The sequence below is a fragment of the Apium graveolens genome, unplaced genomic scaffold, assembly GCF_009905375.1.
Source record: "Apium graveolens cultivar Ventura unplaced genomic scaffold, ASM990537v1 ctg8881, whole genome shotgun sequence".
In the NCBI taxonomy this organism is placed as follows: domain Eukaryota; kingdom Viridiplantae; phylum Streptophyta; class Magnoliopsida; order Apiales; family Apiaceae; genus Apium; species Apium graveolens.
Genome location: NW_027421545.1, coordinates 13,473 through 37,326, shown reverse-complemented (window position 1 = coordinate 37,326; position 23,854 = coordinate 13,473). Strand labels below are relative to the sequence as shown.

The following is a 23,854-nucleotide window of genomic DNA, read 5'->3' as shown; positions in this document are numbered from 1 at the left end:
GCTCTGAAAATTAAGTAAAAAAACGAACCAAGATATGCATGAATATCTTTATATTAGTATAAAATCAAAGCAAAAAGATCTCAGTTTGTGCTACCCTGTTTTGGTTTTTGTAAAGGATTTTTTTTTTGGGTAAATGAGGTCGAGCCTCGTAAAATCTAATAGACTAAAAGAATATACAAAGAGTTTGAACTAGCCACAAAGAAGACTTGAAACAAAACTCCAAGAATTCTAAGAACTAGCTTGAGAAAGAGAAAAACACTAACTTAAAAAACAAAGCTAGTCTAAGCAAATAGACCAGCAAATTAAACAAGCAAAAGGCAGCATTCCAAAAGAGACCATGACATTCCAAATTAAACACCAGGAGAAAATTGCCAACTCCCAGCCAATAGATGAAATCCACGCAGCACTACCTATGCCTCCCATCCAAGAAGAGAAAAACATGCACACTCCAAACACCAACCACACACCAATCACCAACACAAAAAACAGTCCATGAGCTCGACAAATCCAGGAAAATGCAGACAGAAAAAATCTCTATCTGCTCCCAAGGACCATGTAAATCAAACGCAGCACAGCAAAAACATAAACCTGCCATACTCCAGCAAATTCTCTACACGCAGCTCGAGACGTGAAGCACAAAAACCCAAGACCCCTGAACTGCTATAATCCAGAAATTGAACAAAGCAACAGCAGAACCCGAAGCAAAATCTTGCAGAAAAATGAAATCCCACAAAAAACATTGCACCAAATCCTCCCAGACTCGAGACAAAAATCTGCAGCAAATTGAAACCCCAGGATCGAACCACCCCCCAAAAACAGAAAGCAACCTGCAGACCCATCTGCATAGCTTCAACAGATAACACACACAAAACCAGAGAAACAGACCCTGATTCTGCAGACCCCACAGCAGCACTAAACAATACCTACGGCTTTCAAATTGCTCAGAAACCTCCGAAAACCGCAACTTAAAACTACAGCAGCTCAGCTCAAAGCGAGAAACCACAAAGAAATCAAGAAAAACAACTCGGGCCCAAAAACAGATTCAAAGAAAATATATAGTTACCTGGGAGGCTGCCATATCAGATGCCCAAAATCCTCCTTCATAGATTTCATTACAGCTGCAGAGACAAGTCAAGCACACAACCATTGGTCGCTACTTTCATATAAACGCATATACAAAAACCAGAATCCAGAATTACTTTCATCATCATTGTACACAGTACATATACAAAAACCAGAATCCAGAATTACTTTCATTATCATTATGTCATGTAGCAGTCTTCTGGGTCTGGCCCTTCATTTACACATTCTAATTTACATTTAATATTAATGTACTCTCTCACATGCAGCGAGACCTCGTTTTCCATATCTCCATCCTGATAAAAGGGAAATACCATATTTTGTCCAAGTTCAGGGTCTTTTTTCATTCTAACAATCGATCCGTCCTGATCAAATGCAATAAGTCCACAATTTGTCAGAACATCGGGCCAAACACGGTTTATATACTTCCTTGCTTCTGAGCCCTGATCAAGATGAGCATGCATAAACCATGGGAAAGATGCTACAATCTTCTTATCACGATTAATATAGACCCCCCTATAGATGTGGATAACTTCGAACTCATCGTCGGTGCCCTTCATCCTAATATACCTTGCTTTCATCTCCCTCCAAAAACTGTTGAATGTACCGGGGACGTTCTGAAATAAGATTATGATTCTCTTGCCAATATATTGTGAAAATCGAACTCGGGACCCATTTGTGTGCATAAAGACAGTGTCCAGATCCCAGAACATCTCCAGCTTTAATTTTTTTAACATTTCAAGCTCTAAATTGACAGCACTGCGAAAGCTGAACGGGTATGCTGGAGCACCATAACTCAACAATATATGAGTGCCCAACAGTTCGATGAATTTTCCATGAGGTCCAATAATCACCATCCTTGCCGGTACTGGCACTCCGAGCTCTTGGGGTTGTTGGAAAATCCTCTGCAACTTCTTACTACAATTTGTGTCGTTAAAAGGAAGTGCCAACCAAGGCATTGTCTTAATTTCATTCAAGAAAGAATCTTCAACCATGCGACCACATGTATCCTCATGATGCTCGCACCAGCCGTGTGTGTATATAAGAACAATCTCAAACTCTTTCGAGTTTTCTGACAACTCTTGATAAAGCTTCTTAAGTGTCCCTGTGGTGTGTAATTCATCATGTTCATCTAGACATGGACAAAAATATAAGCCCACTGCCTTATGATCAAGACCATCGAGGGGTACCTGCCAAATTAAGTAGCATTTGTAAAGAAAGAAACTGATGTTAGTAAAAGTATGTATAGTTGAATGTACATATGAAAAAACTAGTAATACAAAACAGCATACTTGTCAAGGCATACAGAAGAACAAAGACAATAGTGAACTGCGTGGATGCCTAGGAGGTAAGGTGCCCTCCTAGTCGTCCATTAGGGGAATTAGGCGTTTTTCTATATATATAGGCGTATATATTAGATATTTATGTGCATACATTTTAATTGATTCTAACAATAATTAGATTATTAATTTAAAGATTAGTCTATTTGATTGAAACAAATAGATTTTACTAACTTTTGTTTGTTTAATTTTGAGACTCTTGTTAGAAGTATGATGGTTCAATACTTGATTGTACAACTTTATAAATTTAACCACTTAAAGACGAAAATAGGCAAAATCAAATCATATATTAAAAAAAAGCACACATTTACGTATAGCTGATTGCCTAAATCTCCTAATGTACGCCTAGGTGTCGCTCACCTAGACTCTGCCTAATTCGCCTAACCTAGTAGAATCCAGACGGTTGATTTCAGCCTAGACGACGACTAAGCAACGTCTTAATAACTATGCAAAACAGACAAATATCTTTATTTTTTGTTAAGATTTTTGTCTGTTTTCTTAACAACAAAACAGACAAATTTCTAATATCGTTAAAATCAAAAAATGGTGATTTAGCATGCATACATGGTCTCCATTGTTGTTGACGAGATAATCACGTTCAGGAGTGGCCAATAGTTTTTGAATGGAAAGAGGTTGCTGCATAAGTAGATTATCTTCCGAATTGATGGATTGTATTCTTTCGTTGGTAAAAGGATAAGCAGCAGCTCCGTACCTGAGAAACAAAGGGTCGGCATCATATTGCAAAACAAAACCTGTTGGGTCAATGATTACAGAACAAGGCATTCTGTGATCATTGTTAAACAGGTTTTCAAGGCATTTCCTGCATTCTAAATCTGAAAACGGAATGGCAGGCCATGGCATTGTGGAAAACATTTTCATAAAAATTTGATGAGGATCGGGAGAAAAATGATCATTAATTGCAACAAGGACGATCTCGAAATCACCTTTGGGCTGTAACTTATTATGTATATCCACCAAGTGTTTTGACACTGTGCCCAAATCGTCGTAATAATCTGCGAGTGTCATAAAATATAAAACAACAAACTTGCCTGAGAGATCCTTGGCCTTAACCCGCTGTTGGTTGGATTTGATAAGAAAATTCCTTTTTTTGGTGAATAAAAGGTCCGACAAATCGACTGTATCACCAATTTTAATAATGTTGCAACTAGTATTGTGCACCTTGTCTGTTTTTGCTTTGCCCGGATTGTTCCTCTTATTCTTGGATAGGATTGTGTCCTGGTCATAATTCATCTTTCTCTTTCTAATATATCGGATGGCCTTATACACATCATTATTTTTACTACTGGATGATGATGATGATTTGTTATGATGTTGTTCTCTAGTCGTATAGTTGAGCATCTTTTTGTTGCGCCTCTTGTTCCTATTAAGAGAAGTTAAATGGTTCCTCTTTCTCTTATTAGATGATGATGATGATGATTGATTCCTCTTTCTCTTATTAGATGATGATGATGATGATTTAGCGTAAAGATTAGATATCTTCTCCTCTTCTTCTTCTTGTTTAGACATATTGTTCATCTTCCTCTTCTTCTTCTTCACAACGGCACAACGGATTGAGGTCCCCAAATCACTCCACATCTTCTTCCTCTTGTTGTTGATGGTTGATGATTTTGATTTATTCTTCCCCTCCTCCTCGACAACATCATCATCATCATCATCATCATCATCATCATCATCATCATGTTTACACAAAATCCACTTTCCAGCAGGAGGATCCATCGATTGATTGAGTTTAATTTTGATATCTGAATTATTCTGGGTTTTACTTGTTGTGTGTGTCTTCCCCCCAAATCTTCCTTTGCTGTGTGTATATACATATATAGGCTTCAGGTCGTTTTTCTTCTACTGCCTGTATACTTCCTATTGTGCCGCCCAACCCTTTTTCGGGCTTTGCTTCCAAATGCGTGATTTGAATCTGTGACCGTGAGCACAATTTTTCATCTATTTAACCAATCGAGTCCACCCTTGCGGCTCGATTTATTTTTCATAATTTTTGAAAATATAAATAAATTACACCACTAAGTAGTAAAAATTAGATTTTTCATTAACATCTTATTTGAAGAGTGATGAGATATTTGATGTTTATTCATAAAATAACATAAATTATTTATTGCATAATTTAATTAAAAATATATTTTTATTCAGATATTTGTGTAATGCCAAACGGTACAATATGTGTTATATTTCGAAGTAATTCTTTTTAAAACAATATTTGTTTTCTAGTTTATATTTTAAATTTGGTTTATATTAGAGTAGTCTTATTATATCCTTATAATATAATAAGCTAGAAAATGACCCGTGTCTCGCACAATCATTATGCTAGTATATATTTATATATATATATATATCCTCTTAGATTTATTTATCTATTTTTCTAGATCTCCTCAATTTTAATTCAATAAAATTAAATTTCTTTTTGTATATTCGAATTAATAGGGAAGTTAATAAATATTTAGAAATCAGTCTTATTTAGAATTTATTCTTTCGAATCATTTCGAATTAATAGAAAAGATAATAAATATTTAGACGTCAATCATATTTAGAATTTTTCAAACAATTTTTTATCTTTTTCTCAAATAACTTAAATCATAATTTCCTATTTATATTCGAAATTCACTAAAAAATTGGAACTTTCTTATTTAGGTCCTTTAATTTACAAATAAAATCGAAATTCATATAGAAGTAGAAATGAAATTCAATTTTATATAGAGTGCAAAATTTCTTTATTTATGTTCTATTTTTTAGAAAATAAAATCCAAGTTCATGCAGAAATAGAAATAAAATTCAAATTTATATAGAAGTCGAATTTTATTTAAATTTTATTCTAAACTTATGATAATTAAAACTTACTTCAACTTATTCAAAACAGAAAATAAAAAATATATTGCTACTAGCATATCGAAATGGAAAAAATTATAATAATTAAAAATTATTTTAACTTATTTGAAATAATAATAGAAATACTAAGGGGGCAGAGATTCATTTTTCATAATTTTTGAAAATATAAATAAATTACATCACTAAGTAGTCAAAATTAGATTTTTCATTAACATGTTATTTGAAGAGTGATAAGATATTTGATGTTTATTCATAAAAAAATATAAATTATTTATTGCATAATTTAATTAAAAATATATTTTTATTTAGATATTTGTGTAATGCCAAACGGTACAATATGTGTTATATATAGCCGATGTCTAGAAACTGGTAATAAAAAAATATAGATAAATTTATAGTGAATATCATTAAAATTTATACATATATTTTTTATCTATATTTTAAATAATTATTATAGTCAACAAATTTAGTTAATCTCGTTGGATAATCGGAGATGTTCCGTCGGTTTAATTGTAGTTTTTACAATTATATTGTTTACAAAAACAATGGTAACACAGAAAGAACCGTGAGGCCTGAACCTATAATGATAAGTAGTAGGGTTGCATATGGGTTGGGTTGGGCCGGTTTTACCTATTTAATGACCTAACCCGTTTATTACGGATTACAGAAATATTAAACCATTAATCTCAAAAAAATTATTAAACCCAACCCTATTAACTATGTGATGGGTTGGGCCGGGTTAGGTTGGGTTCATCGGGTTGAAAGAAATAAACCTGTCAAAATTACATATAACTAATGTTCGTTGTAAAATACAAAAATTAAAAAATTAAAAGCAGGAAATTAAGTATTGCATCCAGAATATTACATCATCCATAAATAGTTCGGAATCCAGAATATTACATCATCCATAAATAATTTAAGCAATCTCAAATATTTCATCACCCATCAATAGTAAGTCCTGAAGCCTACTACAAAATAGTCTAAAATTTAAACAAAATAGTCTGAATAGTGACAATCAGTGGTCACTAAGATTAATAACATTGGCTCTACTCTTGCACTTATCATTTGAAGCACTGCCTTTCTTTTTTCCAATAGTATCTACAAAATATACAATATTTGAAATTTCAGAAAACATGTTATAAAATCTATTTCAAGAAATGTATCGAAAAATGTCTTTCACCTTCTTCAACTTCAAGAAATTCGTAGGATTGAGTTTCATCCAAATAAGTATTAGATTTAATTCCACCATGACTACCCTTCAACCAACTTTGAGTACAAATGAGCGCCTTCACCATTTTTGGACTTAAAGAACTCCGAAAAGCATCCAGTATTCGTCCACTTGTACTAAATGCAGATTCCGAAGCAACAGTCGAAACTGGAATAGCAAGAATATCTCGAGCAATCAAAGATAAAGTTGGGTACCTGCTAGTATTGTCTTTCCACTAATTAAGAATGTTGAACTTATCGGTCATAGGGTATAGAGGTTCTTCAGAATAGTAGATTTCAAGATCACTCTTTTTCTCCGTTGTTCCCATTTGTTGCTGCTGCATATAATTATCCAACAACCTTCTCTTCTGTGTTTCTTTGCCAACAGTTTGAACTGGAGAAGGACCTCCACTGTCCTGTTACACGTTAACATTTACAAGTCAAACTTGTATGTTATACTACTAATCTGAAAGTACAGAACATGACTGAACCTAGATAATAAACATATTCACTAGCAGCAATAAGTATATCACAGTCAATACAGAAACATGATCACTGTCCAAAAGAAGATGGCATCTAAAAACTGTTAAGGTGTTGTTGGGCAACACTGTCAAATGTCTAGCAAAGAGTGAGTCACGTAGTTCACAAGATAGCTATTTACATTCTTCAAACTAGAAGAGTTGGTGATCAGAAAAACAATTTTCCTGCTGGAGTGGTGTGGTTAGCATCTCCAGACTCCAATATTAGTATATGGGGATCTATTTCATTATTTTCTATTAATTAGTACATAACTTCAAATTCCAGGAAGTCAAAGGCTAAAACTATAAACTAATACTTGTAAACTAATACTTACCAAAATACAGCAAGTAACAATATTTGTAAACTAACTTCCCTGTGTTTGTGGTCATGACTCGTGACTAGGCATTTGAAATATATTAGTTTTCCATCATGTTCGGTTCTTTCAATCATCTGCATACTGACCAACACCAATTTATACCAAGCTACTATCTTCTTCTAAAGTACAGAAATCAACACTACAGAAATCTACTGACTAGGCTAAAACTGCTTGATCAACACTACAGAAATCAGAAAACAGATTATAAAGTACAGTGCAGCCAGAAAACTAACATTAGTAAACAACAATTTATAACAGCTTACACAAACCAAGTAAACAGCAGAACAAAGTTCAGCTCTCATGGATAGCAATGCAGACATGATATTTAAATTTTAATCAGATATGTTGTTTTAATCATATGAGCAAATGTGGAGATATACATATAAGTTTTGTCCATCAAAATCATACGAAATCAAATGTCTACCTTAAACGTACACATCTGCAATAATAGAGAAGTATATATACAATAACTATAATAAAAACTGCTTGATCAACACTACAGAAATCAGAAAACAGATTATAAAGTACAGTGCAGCCAAAAAACTAACCTTAGTACAACCATCTCTAACTCCAGTACTATAACAAACATGTAAGCCGTGCAAAATCGACTCCACCTTCACAACAATCCTAGCAACCGTCTCAGTATCATATATAGATTCAAAACAGTACTTCAAGTACCTCATTTTGTACACGGGATCGAGTACAACAGCCAAGAACAACATTGGATTTATATTATTCGCATTTTCCCAATATTTATCGTATTTTCTCTTCATGCTAACAGCCATGGAAGACAATAAAGGATGATCTTGATCTGCTAACTCGGCCAGCATAGTGTGAATCTCACATATTTCATAATAAAAGTTATTTGAAGTTACGTGCAAAGTGCCACTAAACTTCAACGTAACTTCATAAAAGGTAGACAGAAATTTCACAAAAACAGTTGATGACTCCCAATCATTAGACGATGGAGGTCCAATCATTTTTTTACCGTTCTCTTTTTTCATAAAGTAGCTCAAAAATTTGTCGTCCTCCTCTTCATACCTTGTAAATGCTTTTTCAAACTTCAGAGCCGCATCCAGCTCATATACGTGCTATTCCACCTTGTAGTCACGTCTAAGACCAGTCGCCCCTTATAATCAATTCTCTTATTCTCCACACAGCATCTGAATTTAAGTAGCCTTGCTATAGATGAACGAATGTATCTCACGGAATTACGGATTGCAACTATTGAGTCATGCAACTTTGTTAGTCCGTCATTGACAATTAAGTTTATGATGTGAGCACCACGTCGAACATGGAGATGTTCACCATCAAGAACAACACATTTCCATGCATTGACCCTTCTCCTTACAAAACCAATTGCTACATCATTGGCTGATGCGTTGTCAAGTGTAACAGAAAATACTTTTTCAACCCCCCATTCAAGCAAACAGCCCTCAATCACCTTTCCAATGGTCTCACCTTTATGGTTTGAAACTTGACAAAAGTTGATTATCTGTTTTTATAGCTTCCAATCAGAATCTATGTAGTGTGCAGTGAGACACATGTAGGACATTTGAGTTCGGGATGTCCAACAATCGGTTGTTAGACTCACCTTTTGTCCAGCGGCTGTCAAATCTTTCATCAATTTAGATTTCTCATTACAAAACAGCGTGTAAATGTCCCGAATAACAGTCATTCGACTTGGGACCACAAACCTAGGTTGCAGCTCATTGATCAAATTCTTAAAACCTTCCCCCTCCACAACATTGAAGGCCTGTTCATCCTTCACCACAAACTTCGCCAAGGCATTCCGACATCTTACTTTTTTAAATGTTGCTACGAACAAACTGCCCTTTCCTTCAAATCTACGTTTAAAGCTAAGCACCTTTTGCTTCCTATCAGCCATATTTTTTGGATAATTCTTGCATTTCTTTAAGTGAGCCCACAAACTACTTGTTCCAACTCTTGTACTATGACAAGCATAGTTCGCTCCACAATAGTTACATGTGCATCTTGGACCCTTATGATTTCCACCCTTTATTTTGGTAAAATGATCCCACACATCAGAAGTTCTGGTAGGTTTTCTCTTGGTTGTAAGTGGGTCAACATCATCAGTCTCCCTTTTAGGGGATTTAAGTTCACCATTAGTAATCGAGGGTTCATCAGGGGGTTAAGTTTTGATCAGAGTTTGGGGTTAGGAAAGTGTTTGGGTTTTGGGTGGTGTTTAAGATCACTGGAGGAATTTGTTGAGTACCAGGGGCGGGAATGTTGTTTCCATATTTTTGTCCTAAATCCAAACAAATAAATAAATATATATCAAAACAAAGATTGAGCACTCAGTCAAGACTTTATAAATTAATCTATTAAAAACAAATAAATAAGTTAAATCAAGAAACAAATCAAATCATACCAAAGATTTAAAATAAACAAATCAAATCAAGTTTAAAATGAATATCACTACCTATTAAATCATCACAAGTCATTCATTTAGTTACAATCACCACATCCACAGGTCATTTAAGTTACCAAAGATTAAGATTAGCCAAAATACTAATTGAGGATTATCAAAGATTTGACAAATAAATCATACAACTCTCAAATAAAACAAATCAATACTTACAGCAAATCAATATGAATAAAACAAAATATTGAAGAGATTAAAAGAATCTTACAAATTAATTGAAGATTTGGAGCCAATGAGATAGAACTGAAGTGACGAGTGAGGACTGAGGAGTGAGGAGCGGCTGTATAATATGAAATGTAATATTATACAGACTAACTAGGGTTTAGTTGGGGGAAGTTCTGAAGTAATATTGTAAATGGGTCGGGGTCAGGGAATCAGGGAGTGTAAAATATTTAAAATGGGTTGGGCCTAGTTATATAACCGGGTTGGGTTAGTTTAGGTTTTTAAAAGGATAAAATCTTACCCAACCCATTATAAACGGGTTAAATAAAAAATAACCCAATTAATCCACGGTTTTAAACGGTTCAGTTTAAACGGCTCATTTCAGGATTGGGTTGGGTCGGGTCGGGTTTGACGGGTTACGTAATCCATGAGCGGCCCTAATAGGTAGTGCCGCAGTTGTTGCAAAAAATTCTTGTGTGGAAATTGATTTGCACGCATATCAAATTAACCTTCACCTTTATTCACAATCCTTATGTTAACTGCCTAAGGTTAATATTAATTAATCATAATTAATAATTAATAAATTACGGGATTATTAAAAAATATTTGTCATGCTAAAAGATGACATAACATAAGCGTAAGAAATTTTTTATTTAAAAATTTGATATTATACTGTCAAAACAATCTCAAGCATTAATGTTCTATAATTAAAAGTAGACGATTAAAAATAATATCTTATTAGAATAAGTATTTAAAGTATGTCCTTAGTACGATCATAAATCAAATATAATTATATTATTCTACTATTATTCAAACACCATATTTTTATTTATGAATACAATAAAAATATTATTTTATTTAGTTTTAAAAAAATATTATTTTATTTAGTTTTAAAACTAAATAAAATAATATTTTTGAAAACTAAATAAATAAATATTTGGAAACAAAGCCCGAAAAAGGGTTGGCCGGCCAAATAGGAAATAGGGGTGCACATCGGTCGGGTTGGCCGGGTTAAAGGCGATTTTACAACCCGACCCAATTAAATCGACTTGAATTTTTTTAACCCAACCCATAAAATATAATTTCGTTACCCAACCCTACCCGTCGTACATCGGTTTGGGTCGGGTTGGGTTGGTTTGGATGTGTTGAATGATCCGATAAAAAAAGTTCTAATACTATTTATTATCACTCATCTTGAAAATTTAGATAAAAATGAAATTTGTATAATTATAGTTAAAGTACTAATATTTAAATTTGATTAACATCATAATTTTAGTAATGTATATCATATCGTAAATTATATGCATAACTAAATGTTTTAACGATACATCTACAGATGAAAATGAATATGCAAACATAAATTGAACAAATAAAATTATTACCCAGGAAACTTAATATGATATTGGAGATGAGAAAATAATACACAACACATTTAAGATACTATAATAGTTACGTGAAAACATACGAGAAGAGGCGTAAATATATGTCAAACTTAAAAAATTATATAAAATTATGGAGAATATATTAATGAATCGGGTTGGGTTGGGTTATGGTAAAAATATTTGTAATCCGTACCCAACCCATTTATGTCGGGTTGATAAAAAACAATTCATCTATAATTCGGTTTACATTAGGTGGGGTTTTTCGGGTTGAAAAAGGGTTGAGTTGGGTGTCGTTGATCGGTTTGTTCAAACCCATGTGCAGCCAAATAGGAAGTATACAGGCAGTAGAAGATAAACGACCTGAAGCCTATATATATATATATACACACACAGCAAAGGAAGATTTGGGGCAAGACACACACAACAAGTAAAACCCAGAATAATACAGATATTAAAATTAAACTCAATCAATCAATCGATGGATCCTCCTGCTGGAAAGTGGATTTTGTGTAAACATGATGATGATGATGATGATGATGATGTTGTCGAGGAGGAGGGGAAGAATAAATCAAAATCATCAACCATCAACAACAAGAGGAAGAAGATGTGGAGTGATTTGGGCACCTCAATCCGTTGTGCCGTTGTGAAGAAGAAGAAGAGGAAGATGAACAATGTGTCTAAACAAGAAGAAGAAGAGGAGAAGATATCTAATCTTTACGCTAAATCATCATCATCATCATCTAATAAGAGAAAGAGGAACCAATCATCATCATCATCATCTAATAAGAGAAAGAGGAACCATTTAACTTCTCTTAATAGGAACAAGAGGCGCAACAAAAAGATGTTCAACTATACGACTAGAGAACAACATCATAACAAATCATCATCATCATCCAGTAGTAAAAATAATGATGATGTGTATAAGGCCATCAGATATGTTAGAAAGAGAAAGATGAATTGTGACCAGGACACAATCCTATCCAAGAATAAGAGGAACAATCCGGGCAAAGCAAAAGCAACTCAAGAAGACAATGCAGGGGCCGAGATCTTATCTTCAAGTGCTGAGAGGTATTTATCGAAGGACCTTATATTCAACATACTCTCTCGCACTTGTGTCATTTCGCTGTTCAGATGTAAATATGTTTGTAAGTTATGGCATTCTATCATTTCAACACCTAAATTCCACATTGCTCACCACCTAATTTCTGTAAATAAATTACCCTCTATTATTATGATTACTTCTAGAGTAGACGATAATGAAGGCTGTCACGCTGCCACTATTCTCTACCCCGATTCTCTCAAACACTATTCGGTGAATATCCCCTTGATGCCCCCTTTTGATTTATTACAATTTGTAAGCTCTTCTAACGGTGTTGTTTGTGTTTTTCATAACTTTAAAGCTGATTTATATCTATTAAATCCCCTAACTAGGATGTATAAGAAACTCATGCTTCCACCTGCGGCTTTCACCATGACTGAGGAGAGGAGACATACAATATTCCACCCACCACCACGCACCCCTGTTATTGACAAACCGCACACACCCTTCACTGTTATCATCGACAACCCACGACCAGTCCTAAAAGCCTACAAATTTGAAGTTGGGTTTGGATTTGATTGTGTATCCTGTGACTTTAAGGTTTTATTTCTTGAATATCAGAAAATTGATAATAAACATGTGGGTTTGGAAGCAGCGCATTTGTATTCTTCAAATTCTGATTCCTGGAGGGTCATTAAGGTCGATACTGAGTTACCAAGTTTTCTCTATTACCCCCCATCCCCTGTTTTGAGGTCTGGTCCCGTTGTTGACGGGGTTTTGTATATGGAAGGTGTGGATTTCATTATAACTTTTGATTTTCATACCGAACTGTTTGGACTGATTTCGTACCCAAGCTTTGTTCATGCAAGGAAGTCCAACGTTTTGAATTTTGAGGGCTCCGTGGCTGTGGTCCTTAAAACTGTTCCTGACGGGTCACTTGTTGAAAAGGAGCTCAGTTTGTGGACACCAATAGCAGTTTCTGGTGAGGTGGTTTGGAACAAAATGTTCACTTTTGGCACTGGTTCGGAGGAGATAGATTGGTTGTTTCTCTACTCTGGTGCAAATCAGTTTTTTGGAAAAACTAGATTAGGAGAAATGTTGTACGACTACAGGAAGAAACAGACCAAGTACGTTGAATTTCCATCTCAAAGCTTCCTCCTAGGAGTTCTCAGCCACACGGAGAGCTTCCTCCCAGCTGAAGGACTCGAGGGATTCAATGAGAGTTGAATGCATAAATCACTTGATACTTTTGTTGAGTTGTGCTCTCGATGCACAATAATGAGTTTATGTTCCGACTTGTACACAGATTGAGGGCTTCTAAAGTGTTCCTTTTTGTTTCTTTTTCACTGTAAGATGGTGTATTTTTTAATCTAATTATGGGCAGGATTTATAAATTTGTCACTTGATTATAAAAGATTAGACATTGTGTAGATTGTGCTGGTTGCTTCATTTTTCTCACTACTGTTAATGTGATTTAATCATTCATTACTTCATTTGATTGTTGTAGAATACTTTCATGATGCAGTCGATGAGTCGAGTAGATACATTTCACGTTTCACAGCTAGAGAAGACAGTTGGTAACCACCTAGTTTCACTTACAATCCTTGAGCAACTAATGCGTGACTTGGAGCTGCTTGTAGTGTCAGAGGCTGTCTTGGACGTGTACGCAGCCAGCAAGACAATTCTCTACAAGCAATTTGGTCCAAGAATAACAGGACAAGGCTGATTAGGTAAGAAATCCTCGAGGGCCTGATTATCTAATTTGGCATTATGGGAATCATCCTATGCTTTTATTAATTTATCAGAGTGCATTGTGATTGATTGTTTTCCCTTCCTAAATGTAAAAGAGCTTTGTTTATTATTCAATTGGCGTACCTCTGTAATCAACACCAAATCTTACATTAGGGACCTTGTATTATTTTTCTAACATTTACACCAAATATGAATGCATTATGCTGCTTCTCATGAACACTGTCTGAAGGAAATACCCTATCCCTTTTATGCATTCTTTAATTTAAGAAATGTATATTGTCATTATAAATTTCCACCAGTTGCATGCTCAATTGGTAAAATCTAACCCCTCTGAATCTATGAAAATATAGTTAGCTAAGCAATCTGTCTTTGTGGGCTGGCATTTTACTCATGTAACAACCTAGATCAGCTATTAAATCGTAGAAAACACTACTCTGCTCAAATTTTTTGTTTCTATCTTGGCTATCAGTATATTTTAACTGGAATTTTTTTGGATAAGCGGACTTCTGTTAAGAATCTTGCTTCTAAGTCACATGTTACCAGATTTCATGGATTTTGCAATATATTTTTTCTGTTATAAAACAACGTTCTGATTTTGACTACTTCAATTATTATGTACTTTTGATGCTCATACTTGTGGCTTAAGATACTGTTTGAAATTAATAACAGTCTACATTCTTGACATACAATGCTGATCAGTCACTTTTATTGCAGTGTTGATATAAGTGAAGACAAAATTTCTGTATTTGACAATGGACCTGAGTGAAGAGAACTCTATTGTGAAATGGTAATATATGGCGGGTTTTTTAATAGAGTAATAAAGTGTTACTTGAATGTTGATCATCAATTTCTTTCCTTGTGCCTTGACAGTGGAAAAAAAACGTAACTCTGTATTTGACATAGCATCGTGAATTGGCTTGTCCAAAGCTCAGTTTGATTAGTAGTTTTATCATCCAAAAATTTATTACAAAAAGAATATCTGACTGCAGTTTGTGAGAGTTATTAACAATAGAGGTGAAAGACTAGCGAGTGAATGCAAATAGACGGTGCTCTTGGGAAATGCTCAATAGCTGAACATACTTCTGACTGAATGTACCTGTTTTAAGAAATAGGTCTCATGTCTCAAAGACCAATTCCTGGTCATGTTTTCTATCCTTCAGGAATTAAGTTGCATGAATATTTGTCCTGTCACCTTCACTTTCTATTATCAATTCATAGAATTCATGGAGGCCAGATCAACTCCTCCAAGATACTCCCTCCGTCCTAATTTATTTGTCTCTTTTGTACGTAATTTAAGGTGCATTGAACTCATAGATTTGAATTTCTATTCACAAAGCTTTAATAAAAGGAGCTCACATTTTGGAGTTGGTTTAGAGTTACATGCTCACAATCTGGTGATTCCAAATATTGTCCAGCTGTTAACTCTACGTTTCTCCCACAGTTCATGTCACAACCCTGCATTACAAGAGTGTAACATATACATTGCATCGTGAGTTGAAATCAAGAACAAATTATCAGTTGGTGCCTCATCTAAGTTTCAGCAATATTTTAACAATTAATACACAATTTAGTACTAGCACTCACCACTTTTATCTCAAGTCATTCCAACATGGGCATACTTCCGAGCAAGCACAGAGCATTTGAAATCACATACACGTCATTAAATGCAACACTACATAATTTCAGTGTCTTCAAGTTCTCCATTGTTGAGGTTAGATAATTGTGAAAAGTTAAACCTGGATCCAAAAACTATGTATGTACATTATTAAATTAAAACACAAGAGATATATTTTAATTTAAGAAAAGGAAAGAAATCTAATTTGTTAAACTTTTATCCAGAGGCTGATGATATTGCCCTTAAGAGTTTCAATGCTAGGCATATCACCAAGAAGCCTGCGTAGGTTGTAGCTTTTCTTTATATCGGTACAAGGGTTGTAATCCTGAGCATAATGCTTAAACACTGACACAAGCAATACACCGAAATTATTGCCAAAATAACAGCCCAAGGAACGGTCTGATGCGAGTGATAAATACCAGACAATGAGCCTGAGAGTACGAGTAGAGCAACTACCAAAGAAATCAAGAAAAACAACTCGGGCCCAAAAACAAATTCCAGCAATAACAGAACCCAGCCAAAACCCCAGACAGAAGTCACACCACGAGAAACTTTGCACGAACAACTCCCCTATTCTGCAGACTTCGCTCGAAGTTACAACAGCACCACCACTTGAAACTACAGCATCACGACTTCGAAGCGAAACTCCACACTGAAAATGAGCAAAACCTCTCCAGCATTCGAAAAAACCAGACCCTCTACACGACCTGCAACAGCACTACAGAACCCATCTAAACCTTCAGACCTAAAAACCTGCAAAATAAAACCCCCACTCCAGACAGAATCCACACCTCGGGCACTCCCCATGTCCCAAAACCACCCAAAACTCTGATCTACTACAACCCAGCATCGAAACCCCCAACCACCACACCAAAAACTCACTAGACCTACCCCTCGGACAAAGCTTTTAATTACATGAAAAGAGATGAAAAAAGGGAAAATATAGTATGTAGCCTGTGCTAACATATCAGCAAGCTAGAACACATAAACGGAGAAAACCATCAAATTCAGAATGGATGGCATGACAGATAGGTGCACCTCCACATGATACTCAAAAAGCTACTCACCCGTTAATGGTATGGATCCAGTATTGTAAACCTTATACGACAAATAACATCCAAAATAAGTTTAATAATAATGACACCACTATTGGTGGAATATTACCAAATATTGCACCTAAATTACAACTTAAGCAGTTCAGCAAAGCACATTTAAACCTAAAGAAATAGTATAAAGGGAAAATAAAAAGCAAAAATTGTTTATAATTACGCCTAAAAGAATTTAAATACACAATTGGGCTAAATTTAAGATCTCACGACAGCCTATTATAACTTCCTTTTTTATATGTAGACACATATTGTCAAACGTTTCTCTGTTAAAACAAATATGAAGCCACATGAAAGTACAGAAGTATTTATATCAATTTACAGGAAAAAAACATAGCCACGACCTCTTTTGGGTTGTACTTGTTGACCTATGCACTGCACAGTTTCAGAAGGTCACATCCATGTGCAGTAAATTTAAAGGTATTAATATTTTCATGTAAGGGAACTTTGAGCAACCTGAAGTTTTGAATCAAAATTTTTTTTGCCTAAAATCCACACATATTATTTGGAAGAGAGATAATAGAGCTAAATATATGATTTATGCTTTAAACAATCAATTTTAAATCGATCAGAGATTCAAGGAAAATATATAGTTACCTGGGAGGCTGCCATATCAGATGCCTAAGATCCTCCTTCATAGATTTCGTTACAGCTGCAGAGCCAAGTCGAGCACACAACCATTGGTCGCTACTTTCATATAAACGCATAGGATATTTCAATTTAGTTCTTTGCTTTTTCCTTTAATTTCGTCTGTTTTTACAATACAACACCACCAAATCTGAGGGATCTGATAGGAAGCCTGGAAAAATGTGAATGAATAAACTTAATGTGGCTGTTGAATTCAATAGCATGCCTTTATGCATAACGCATTGTGGTCACAATTAGCGGCCTGAATACTTAACTAAAAAGAGATGTTCATAGGCATCCTACATAAATCAGAAAATATCTAAAAACAGAGAAGAACAAAGACGTACAAAATTAAAGATAAATTAATTATGTCATGCATCTTATAATGAACAAACAAAGCTCGGAAGAAAGTGATTATATATTTAAGGTCCAAAGAGAGTATGAGAGCTCAACATAAACTTCCATAAGATGGATAATCCGCAAAACCCAATTTATATGGAGCTCAATATAAACCTAAACCCCCACAGGATTAATATGTAAACTTAAAGATAAAATAAACACTGAAAGTAAGCATAATGATACCATGGCTATGGTACCTGGCCACTTCCTGAGAATTCCAAGGGCTGCCTGCCCATTTCCTAAGAACTGCAAGGACCTGCATACCCTCAAAATATATGCATAAAAAATTGTACACACATACACATACATTAATTCATTGAAAAGAATTTTAAAGTAATTATACATAAAATTTGCACGATAAAATCAATTGTGTTTGAAACGGAGGGCATTTCCATTGTTTTTTTCCTTCAATATAGACCTAAACCCCCACAGGATTAATATGTAAACTTAAAGATAAAATAAACACTGAAAGTAAGTATAATGATACCATGGCTATGGTACCTGGCCACTTCCTGGGAATTCCAAGGGCTGCCTGCCCATTTCCTAAGAACTGCAACGGCCTGCATACCCTCAAAACAGATGAATCAAAAACTGTACAGGTATACACATACATTAATTCATTGAAAATAATTTTAAAGTAATTATACATAAAATTTGCACGATAAAATCAATTGTGTTTAAAACGGAGGGCATTTCCATTGTTTTTTTCCTTCGCTCTACAACTTGATTTGAATCTGATCGAGTTTGGGAGAGAGAAAGCAAAGAGTCCGAAACCAACATATATCCTATATGAAAATGGTTTTCATTTTCTTTTAATGCACTATATTGCTTTAAACTTTTCCGGCAGCCAAAAAATTCCTGTGCCAAGATAACTTAATTGTAAGTGGATCATCCAGGAACATGGAGTATCACTGATAGCAGGTTTAGTAAAGCTTTTTTCAATGTCAACTTGCCTCCTACAGAAGGTCTGCAATTATGTTTCATGTTGGTTTGTTCATATTCAATTGCTTATTACCTTGTCATCACGTAATTCAAACTGTGGTCCAAATGACCCTCTTTCTGATTTTGTATACACATATGGAAATAATGGAACATGAGATTAAAGGAATTTGGAAACTTGCAGCTTGGATCAAGATATTTCATGACACAATCTTTAGTATATTTAATATTTCTTCTTATTTATGCCTAAACTCTTAAAAATCTTTTATTTGTATTATCTCAAAATTTTATAAATTTACATATTTGATTTGCGGCATACATGACTAAAAGGATCCATACTGTAGCTTCTTAATCCTTTAATATTGGATCAAAGATAAATTTTTTCTTTGTTTAATATCAAGTTAACCCTTATTCTATTAGTTCAAGAATGGCTTTGTTTGAGGAGTCTGCGTAGAATGGCGTTGGTCTTATGGCTCGTGACAGCAATAAGAAGTTGCAGATTTTCCGACATCAGAGTATCATTGTCATGCAATCAAAATTTGTATATGAAACGAAATTAAATCCTTCATATGTATTTGCCAAATAATGCTCTTCTTATGTATACAGTGTTTAATAGCAAGGCCAAAGAAAAAAGCTCTAAACAGAAAACTACCAATTTAAGCGCAACTAAGCAAGCATTCCTGATAATTTGTAATGGAAGGAGCAGTAAACACAAAAATTGAGCAGAAGATACAAACCTAGAATTCTGAATCAATTTTTTGTCCTCTTCTTGCTTCTCCAGCCTACAACCCAGAATTTTTTGATGCGAGTGATTAATAACAAATAATGAGCCTGAGAGTACGAGTAGAGCAACTACCATGGCCCCCATACTCGAAAGCATCAGTGGGCACCGTCCGACTTTGTCTAGCAAAAATGTTGATATCAGAGCAAAAATAGTTTTGCAGATTCCAATACCTATGGTGGCGAGTAGCTTGTGGTCATCTCTCTTTATCCCAGCCTTCTCAAAAATTCGAGGACTGTACAAAACAACAGCATCAACACCTATGACCAAGTATTACAGCTAAAACCATTTAGAATCTGTCAAGCTCGAATAAGTGTGTCATATCTTTTGTAACCCCATAACTTGAGTTTGTCCAATAGATCCTTATTTAAAATCACTTTGCACTCCCATTTAAAATTTATGCATGCCTTCAAGGGAAATCCCCCTAATCATGAGCTCTGAAAATTAAGTAAAAAAATGAACCAAGATATGCATGAATATCTTTATATTAGTATAAAATTAAAGCAAAAAGAGCTCAGTTTGTGCTACCCTGTTTTGGTTTTTGTAAAGGATTTTTTTTTTTGGGTAAATGAGGTCGAGCCTCGTAAAATCTAATAGACTAAAAGAATATACAAAGAGTTTGAACTAGCCACAAAGAAGACTTGAAACAAAACTCCAAGAATTCTAAGGACTAGCTTGAGAAAGAGAAAAACACTAACTTAAAAAATAAAGCTAGTCTAAGCAAATAGACCAGCAAATTAAACAAGCAAAAGGCAGCATTCCAAAAGAGACCATGACATTCCAAATTAAACACCAGGAGAAAATTGCCAACTCCCAGCCAATAGATGAAATCCACGCAGCACTACCTATGCCTCCCATCCAAGAAGAGAAAAACATGCACACTCCAAACACCAACCACACACCAATCACCAACACAAAAAACAGTCCATGAGCTCGACAAATCCAGGAAAATGCAGACAGAAAAAATCTCTATCTGCTCCCAAGGACCATGTAAATCAAACGCAGCACAGCAAAAACATAAACCTGCCATACTCCAGCAAATTCTCTACACGCAGCTCGAGACGTGAAGCACAAAAACCCAAGACCCCTGAACTGCTATAATCCAGAAATTGAAAAAAGCAACAGCAGAACCCGAAGCAAAATCTTGCAGAAAAATGAAATCCCACAAAAAACATTGCACCAAATCCTCCCAGACTCGAGACAAAAATCTGCAGCAAATTGAAACCCCAGGATCGAACCACCCCCCGAAAACAGAAAGCAACCTGCAGACCCATCTGCATAGCTTCAACAGATAACACACACAAAACCAGAGAAACAGACCCTGATTCTGCAGACCCCACAGCAGCACTAAACAATACCTACGGCTTTCAAATTGCTCAGAAACCTCCAAAAACCGCAACTTAAAACTACAGCAGCTCAGCTCGAAGCGAGAAACCACAAAGAAATCAAGAAAAACAACTCGGGTCCAAAAACAGATTCAAAGAAAATATATAGTTACCTGGGAGGCTGCCATATCAGATGCCCAAAATCCTCCTTCATAGATTTCATTACAGCTGCAGAGACAAGTCAAGCACACAACCATTGGTCGCTACTTTCATATAAACGCATATACAAAAACCAGAATCCAGAATTACTTTCATCATCATTGTACACAGTACATATACAAAAACCAGAATCCAGAATTACTTTCATTCATCATTATGTCATGTAGCAGTCTTCTGGGTCTGGCCCTTTATTTACACATTCTAATTTACATTTAATATTAATGTACTCTCTCACATGCAGCGAGACCTCGTTTTCCATATCTCCATCCTGATAAAAGGGAAATACCATATTTTGTCCAAGTTCAGGGTCTTTTTTCATTCTAACAATCGATCCGTCCTGATCAAATGCAATAAGTCCACAATTTGTCAGAACATCGGGCCAAACACGGTTTATATACTTTCTTGCTTCTGAGCCCTGATCAAGATGAGCATGCATAAACCATGGGAAAGATGCTACAATCTTCTTATCACGATTAATATAGACCCCCCTATAGATGTGGATAACTTCGAACTCATCGTCGGTGCCCTTCATCCTAATATACCTTGCTTTCATCTCCCTCCAAAAATTGTTGAATGTACCGGGGACGTTCTGAAATAAGATTATAATTCTCTTGCCAATATATTGTGAAAATCGAACTCGGGACCCATTTGTGTGCATAAAGACAGTGTCCAGATCCCAGAACATCTCCAGCTTTAATTTTTTTAACATTTCAAGCTCTAAATTGACAGCACTGCGAAAGCTGAACGAGTATGCTGGAGCACCATAACTCAACAATATATGAGTGCCCAACAGTTCGATGAATTTTCCATGAGGTCCAATAATCACCATCCTTGCTGGTACTGGCACTCCGAGCTCTTGGGGTTGTTGGAATATCCTCTGCAACTTCTTACTACAATTTGTGTCGTTAAAAGGAAGTGCCAACCAAGGCATTGTCTTAATTCCATTCAAGAAAGAATCTTCAACCATGCGACCACATGTATCCTCATGATGCTCGCACCAGCCGTGTGTGTATATAAGAACAATCTCAAACTCTTTCGAGTTTTCTGACAACTCTTGATAAAGCTTCTTAAGTGCCCCTGTGGTGTGTAATTCATCATGTTTATCTAGACATGGACAAAAATATAAGCCCACTGCCTTATGATCAAGACCATCGAGGGGTACCTGCCAAATTAAGTAGCATTTGTAAAGAAAGAAACCGATGTTAGTAAAAGTATGTATAGTTGAATGTACATATGAAAAAACTAGTAATACAAAACAGCATACTTGTCAAGGCGTAAAGAAGAACAAAGACAATAGCGAACTGCCTGGATGCCTAGGAGGTAAGGTGCCCTCCTAGTCGTCCATTAGGGGAATTAGGCGTTTTACTATATATATAGGCGTATATATTAGATATTTATGTGCATACATTTTAATTGATTCTAACATAATTACATTATTAATTTAAAGATTAGTCTATTTGATTGAAACAAATATATTTTACTAACTTTTGTTTGTTTAATTTTGAGACTCTTGTTAGAAGTATGATGGTTCAATACTTAATTGTACAACTTTATAAATTTAACCACTTAAAGACGAAAATAGGTAAAATCAAATCATATATTAAAAAAAGCACACATTTACGTATATTTGATTGCCTAAATCTCCTAATGTATGCCTAGGCGTCGCTCACCTAGACTCCTCCTAATTCGCCTAACCTAGTAGAATCAAGACGGTTGATTTCAGCCTAGACGACGACTAAGCAACATCTTAATAACTATGCAAAACAGACAATATCTTTATTTTTTGTTAAGAAAACAGACAAAACAAATTTGTCTGTTTTCTTAACAACAAAACAGACAAATTTCTAATATCGTTAAAATCAAAAAATGGTGATTTAGCATGCATACCTGGTCTCCATTGTTGTTGACGAGATAATCACGTTCAGGAGTGGCCAATAGTTTTTGAATGGAAAGAGGCTGCTGCATAAGTAGATTATCTTCCAAATTGATGGATTGTATTCTTTCGTTGGTAAAAGGATAAGCAGCAGCTCCGTACCTGAGAAACAAAGGGTCGGCATCATATTGCAAAACAAAACCTGTTGGGTCAATGATTACAGAACAAGGCATTCTGTGATAATTGTTAAACAGGTTTTCAAGGCATTTCCTGCATTCTAAATCTGAAAACGGAATGGCAGGCCATGGCATTGTGGAAAACATTTTCATAAAAATTTGATGAGGATCGGGAGAAAAATGATCATTAATTGCAACAAGGACGATCTCGAAATCACCTTTGGGCTGTAACTTATTATGTATATCCACCAAGTGTTTTGACACTGTGCCCAAATCGTCGTAATAAGCTGCGAGTGTCATAAAATATAAAACAACAAACTTGCCTGACAGATCCTTGGCCTTAACCCGCTGTTGGTTGGATTTGATAAGAAAATTCCTTTTTTTGGTGAATAAAAGGGCCGACAAATCGACTGTATCACCAATTTTAATAATGTTGCAACTAGTATTGTGCACCTTGTCTGTTTTTGCTTTGCCCGGATTGTTCCTCTTATTCTTGGATAGGATTGTGTCCTGGTCACAATTCATCTTTCTCTTTCTAACATATCGGATGGCCTTATACACATCATCATTATTTTTACTACTGGATGATGATGATGATTTGTTATGATGTTGTTCTCTAGTCGTATAGTTGAGCAT

The 23,854-nt window shown here is 35.1% G+C and overlaps 2 protein-coding genes and 2 long non-coding RNA genes across 6 annotated transcripts; 1 reads left to right on the top strand and 3 right to left on the bottom strand.

The window, feature by feature from the left end:
- Window positions 1–1,009: 1,009 nt before the first annotated feature.
- LOC141705477 (putative nucleoredoxin 2) lies at window positions 1,010–23,810 on the bottom strand. 2 transcript variants are annotated; one of them, XM_074508409.1, is made up of 2 exons: window positions 23,057–23,810; window positions 1,010–2,270 (listed from the first exon to the last, which is right to left on the bottom strand). In XM_074508409.1, exons 1-2 carry the CDS (start codon window positions 23,741–23,743, stop codon window positions 1,263–1,265), a joined length of 1,695 nt encoding a protein of 564 aa, XP_074364510.1. In that variant the 5' UTR covers window positions 23,744–23,810; the 3' UTR covers window positions 1,010–1,262. The 2 variants fall into 2 exon arrangements, with proteins under 2 accessions (XP_074364510.1, XP_074364509.1); XM_074508408.1 differs by lacking the exon at window positions 23,057–23,810 and adding an exon at window positions 2,985–3,710.
- Window positions 6,103–10,188, bottom strand: LOC141705474 (zinc finger BED domain-containing protein RICESLEEPER 1-like). 2 transcript variants are annotated; one of them, XR_012568368.1, is made up of 4 exons: window positions 10,032–10,188; window positions 7,926–9,646; window positions 6,457–6,898; window positions 6,103–6,374 (listed from the first exon to the last, which is right to left on the bottom strand). XR_012568368.1 is itself a non-coding variant. In XM_074508406.1 (3 exons), the coding sequence occupies exons 2-3, from the start codon at window positions 8,379–8,381 to the stop codon at window positions 6,719–6,721; spliced, it is 636 nt and encodes a 211-aa protein (XP_074364507.1). In that variant the 5' UTR covers window positions 8,382–9,646; window positions 10,032–10,188; the 3' UTR covers window positions 6,103–6,718. The 2 variants fall into 2 exon arrangements, 1 of the variants encoding a protein (XP_074364507.1); XM_074508406.1 differs by having other exon boundaries at window positions 6,103–6,898.
- LOC141705478 (uncharacterized) lies at window positions 12,169–15,239 on the top strand. Its single transcript, XR_012568371.1, has 3 exons — window positions 12,169–12,435; window positions 13,914–14,136; window positions 14,873–15,239. It is a non-coding gene; the product is annotated as an uncharacterized LOC141705478 (long non-coding RNA).
- Window positions 16,476–19,698, bottom strand: LOC141705472 (uncharacterized). The gene is made up of 4 exons (XR_012568366.1): window positions 19,582–19,698; window positions 18,103–18,465; window positions 17,477–17,678; window positions 16,476–16,871 (listed from the first exon to the last, which is right to left on the bottom strand). It is a non-coding gene; the product is annotated as an uncharacterized LOC141705472 (long non-coding RNA).
- Window positions 23,811–23,854: the final 44 nt, after the last annotated feature.